Below are 5,260 nucleotides of genomic sequence, written 5' to 3' on the forward strand. Positions count from 1 at the left end.
TGTCAACATTTAAATTTCATTTGAAATATGCCAAAGTTTGCATTTTTAAACCAAGTTTTGCAGCTACGGTGACCTAAAATACATAATCTACTGGAGCACGTTTAGAAAAGAGGTGATGTATTTTACATCATCTGCTCTAATGTCATTTTGCTTTGTCCCAGCAATGTGCCATGCAGTTCTCCGTCCCCAAAAACCATTACAGTAGCCAGTGAACTTCATTACCAGACCACTCAGGCAGGTGTCTCAAGATCGAACCTGCATCAAGTTTCTCCCCGCAAAAAATTACAGTTTCAGCAATCAAGCTTTCAGCATTGCTGCCTGTCCGAGCTTGCACCAATTCCTATCGATGAAGTATCTGTCTGTCCGGCCGATCTCCCACCCGCCGGAGTCCGGACGGTCACATGACGGCGCATGCGTTGGGGTTCTCGTCGCTCAGGAGGAACTGGGTGGCCTGCAGCGGCTGGCTGTCGTAGTAGTCCGTCTTCCACAGCGCCAGCTCCGCCGCCATGGCCTTCTCCGCCGCCTCCTTGGACTGCTTCCCGTCCTTGCAGTCGCCCTGCTGCTTGCCGCCTTCCTTGTCCTTGTTGCCGCCCTCCCCCTGCTGCTTGCCGTCCTTGTCCTTGTCCTTGCCGGGCGCCACCACGTCCACGGGCCGCTTCAGCCTCTCGCGGAGCTTCTCCGGCAGGCACTTGGCGTCCATCGTGCCGATCACCGTCACCTGGTTCTTGGGAAAATCCATGCGGACCTGCTCCACGCCTGCATTCATGTACTGAACAAACGATCACTGACCGATAACGTTGTCGTGCTCGGCTTCAATGTTATGATGGTGGAATTCGATCGACCAACTGGCGTTCATGTATGTACGCACGAGTAGAAACAGACAGACGATCACGGACGGTAAAGCTTTGATGTGAATGCGCATATATGGATGGATGGAGAATTGGATCGAAGATGTGGCATGCATGCAGGATTTGGGCAGGTAAGGCGAAAATGCATATGCGAACGGGAATGCGGTCGAGCACCTGGCGCGCATGCAGGACGGCTGCATGCACAGAATCCTTGTCGAGCTCCTTCCCCTCCTCGTCCTTCTTCTCCGGCTTTCCCTCGCCGTCGTTGCCCTTCTCCTTCTTGTCGCCGCCACCGCCCTTGTTGGTGTTGCTGTTGTTGCTGCCGACGAGGTCGACCTTCTTCCTGGTCTTGCGCGCGACGCGGTCCCGCAGCTTCTTGGCGTCGAAGCGGCCAACGACGGTCATGGAGCCCTTGTCCACCTCCATCGCCACGCCCTCGACACCTGCGGGAGAGACGCGCGCCCGCCGGGCCGATCGTCGTCAGAAGGACACGCCAGGAGACGGGGAAGGAACGACGCGCGTGGCGGGAAGCAGAAGCAGAGCAGAGGATGCGCACGCCGGTGGCGCGCGCGGGAGAGGGGGCGGGGGGCGTGCGGTGCGGTGCGGTACCTGCGTAGCGTCGGACGGAGTCCCGGATGCGGCGCGCGCAGCCGTGGCAGTGCATGTCGACCTTGAGCACCGCGGTGACGACGGGCAGCGGCGGCGGCGGCTTCTTCTCCTTGCCCTTGTCGTCCTTGCAGCCGGCGCCGGCGCCCTTGTCCTTGTCGTCGCCCGCCTTTTGCGTGTCCTTGTCCTTGTCGTTCCCGTCGCAGCCGGAGGCAGCGGCGTCGCCCTTTTCCGCGTCGGCGCAGGCCTTCTCGTCGCGCTCCTCCGCCGCGTGCTCCTGCTGCTGGCCGCCGCCGCCGCCGCATCCTCCCCCTCCGCCGCCGCCGCCGCCACCGGAGCGCTTCTTCTTCTGCAGATTAGATGAAACAGATGAGAAGGAAATTTAGGATTGCTAGAGCCTTAAGAGGGGGGAAGGATGTGACAGGAGACGGTGGTGGTCGCCGTTTACCTTGCCCATTGCCGGCGCGCGCGTCTCCTCCGGGCTGTCCTTCCGAGCTTCCTCTCCGGTGTGCGGCGGGATGGGATGGGAGGGACGGCGGCGGGCGCGTTGGGGTTTTAGGTAGGGGAAGGGAGAAGCAGAGCAAAGCGGAGGCACGGCAAAGGTGATATGGTGCGCAGTGCAGTGGTACGACCGACCCGCTTGGCTCGTGCTGGCTGGCCGTGCCTTCCGGAGTTGTACGGGGCCAGACGTGGGCCCACCGAATCGGGCGCAGCGGGCCCACCGGCCGGAATTACTGGGTGCGCTCGTACTGAAAGGCCGTGTACGCTGCGGTAAGGATCTACTCCGTACGTCTACAGTACAAAATCTTATGTTATCTTTTGTTATTTCAAATGGTTCTTCTTATTTGTGATCTATAAATTGTAAACTCTGCAACTCTTGAAAATGAAATAGACTCTTAACAATGAAATAAAACATCGATATAAATTCCGTGACTCTCACAAAATGAAATAAAAGGTCTGAATTCTACCAATGCTGAATTCGGAACAGCTTATATTTTTCCAACAAAAATGAAGCAAAAAACGATGATACATCGAAAATAGTCTCTGTTATACAAGAGATTGTCAACGATAGCCAATATCTTTCCTGTTCTTTTGTGTAAAAAGTGCTCCCGATGGACAAATGGCCCCTTGATTTAAAATGCTACCAAGTTTTCTGGTTAACATGTTGTATCTGATTTTGCTTCTACTCTAATTCAATGGATGTAATCTCCTGTCTCATAGATAAAAAGTTCGATTCATAAGATACATCGACGTAAACCGGATAGAAATATATCAGAATACTCGCATCGACCTCATGTCAGTCAACTTTGACATCTAAATATTTATTTCAAGTAAATATAATTATACTCAACTTTTGTACTTACTTAGATTTTTGGTTAATCATATAGTGGTATTAACAAATGTATATTTTAAATTACATATTTAGCATTAGTAGCCACAAAACAATGTTGCAAAGATTAATTACTAGGTTCTTTCTTATATAGTTGAAAAGTATATTAGGAATTTTATATTTGAGTCCTGCTTAACTTAAAATGTATAGCAAATAGGACCGTTTTTTTTTTTCCTTTTTGTGAGACATTGGCCATTAATATGACAGTGAAACCAAATAACCTCATATGTGGGAATAAAATGGAACGAACACTCATGCTTCTTTATTTTTTCTACAATTGATGAATTATATTTTATATGTATATTTCTGTTTGAGCATTCACCTCTATTTTAGTACTACTAAATATATTGACAGACATTTCAAAGCACATGACCTAACAAATACTATCGTAATAGAGATTGTGATGTATGATTCGATAAGGAAATTTATAGAAACTTCTGGAGTGTATACATATGGTATGATTTTTTTTCTATGGTTAGTCGTGTATTACAAGTTACTATGGGTTTTTGTAATAAGTTGACGACACGTACTATGGGTTATAAAACTTTTGCATACAAAATGTTATTATTTTATATGGTCATCACGCTCCCTATCACGCGTCCTATACAAATGCTCCGGTTTCTTAAAAAACAAGTGATGCATGAAATTAACATGTAAAATTATCTAGTGCAACCTTTTAATATGACATGTAAGGCAACCTGCAAAACTAGACCTGTCGCCGCCGGTCTAATTAGTTTGTTTCGATTTGATACACACTATTGGTCATGCCATATGGAGTTTCTCGCCATAATTGCATAAATTAAGGTTAGATAGTCAACAATCACTTATATGTGATAGGGTAATAGTACAATTGGCAGGATGGATCGTGTCGAGAATTCCCCGAGGATCGTAGACCCTGATCCCCGCTTGCACGCCGCCAGATGGACTAGAGCCGAGCCATGGGTGTACCCAGCGGGGGGGGGCCGAGGGGGCCGTGGCCCACCCAGAATTACTGAAAAACTTTTTATACCCCTAATTCAAGTGCTAGAAAAAAGGCCCAATAAGCCTCTCTCGTTCTAAGCATTGACCCAGCAGAACGACCAGGCAAGGCGATTCCCCGCTGCCGCTGCTGCCGCCGCCGCCACTCTCTCGATCAGCGCTCGGCCCTCGATGCTCTCTGACGTCCGGCGGGTGCTGTCCGCCTGTCAGCCTATCCGCCCGATGATGCCCCCTTTCCCGGACTCCCTATGCACTTCTAAGGGCTTGGGATGGTCGGCGCTCGGCGCTCAAGAAGAAGCAGGCTTAGGCTCGGTTCGCTGGCCGCCAGTGTCCACCTTCCCGGCTCTTCTCGCAGGCCGCCACAACGCTGTGCTCCAGCATGTCCGTGTCCCGCCTACGCTCCCTCCTCCCCATTCTCTGTTTCTATTTCTATGTGCTATATACTGTATGTTACTGTTAAGTGTTTAAAACTTTAAATAGCGTTGGATGCTTTTTTTTGACTCTTCGCATTCGCTCTGAACCATTGGAAAGTTATTCTCCTCAGATTGGAAAGTTTAGTTTTGGTAATGCATACAATAATGAACAAATGTTCAGAGAATGGATGCTTGTTGTATGTCACAGAAATGATAAGTACTGAAGATGTTTTCATCACTCAATTGCATGCATGTAGCAGAATGTTGTACGCTAAGCCTTCCAATATCCCAGGTTATTGACATCAAATCAATACAATGCCAAAGCCTCCCAATAAAAAAATCCAAACAAAGCCTTATATATTTTTCATTTGGCAAACGTTTTTCACAATTTGAACGGCGCAAAAAAAAATTTGGGGGCCTGCCCCCCTTCCAATTCGTTCCTGCGTCCACCCCTGCCGAGCCATCCCAGCACCAGAAAAATTCCCCTTCCCATAAATCACGTAGGAAACCAAACGCTCCCCTGACCAACATCACCACTCATGGTTAGCATTTAGCAACACCGGTGGCAGCCCCTTTGTAGCCATGGGTGGAGCCAACAGGGTGTAAGCGTAGGGCACGCCCCACCCCAAGAAACCACCCCGTTAGCCCACATACATCTTAAACAATACCTATGATCTAAGGAAAAAAACATTGAGCCTAGACCAGGCCATCAGCGTTGCTTCATCTGCTAGTTGTCTTCTACTATTCCTCTTCACATCGTCTATCTGATTTCCTACTGCCGAACATCTCGATCGCTCTAGATGATCGTTGATCTGATTGATCACGCCTTCACGCGATGAAATGAATCACACAAGGACCTGCAGTCAAGAGTTGAGACTTTCAACTTCAAGCCAGCCAGACGGAGGAACTACAGGCGGGCTGTGGGCACCACAAACGATCAAGAGCAACCTATCAGTCAAGAGTTGGGAGTTTCAGCTTCAAGCCCTCTCTTCGATAAGGTGAGGTGTGCTGCGGCCCTAGCGCGT

The 5,260-nt window shown here is 49.4% G+C and overlaps 1 protein-coding gene across 1 annotated transcript; it reads right to left on the bottom strand.

The window, feature by feature from the left end:
• Positions 1 to 326: 326 nt before the first annotated feature.
• LOC127309811 (uncharacterized) lies at positions 327 to 1,911 on the bottom strand. The gene is made up of 4 exons (XM_051340532.2): positions 1,903 to 1,911; positions 1,458 to 1,803; positions 1,005 to 1,291; positions 327 to 769 (listed from the first exon to the last, which is right to left on the bottom strand). Exons 1-4 carry the CDS (start codon positions 1,909 to 1,911, stop codon positions 398 to 400), a joined length of 1,014 nt encoding a protein of 337 aa, XP_051196492.2. The 3' UTR covers positions 327 to 397.
• Between the last annotated feature and the right edge of the window lie 3,349 nt (positions 1,912 to 5,260).

This window comes from Lolium perenne, chromosome 6, assembly GCF_019359855.2.
Source record: "Lolium perenne isolate Kyuss_39 chromosome 6, Kyuss_2.0, whole genome shotgun sequence".
Taxonomy (NCBI): domain Eukaryota; kingdom Viridiplantae; phylum Streptophyta; class Magnoliopsida; order Poales; family Poaceae; genus Lolium; species Lolium perenne.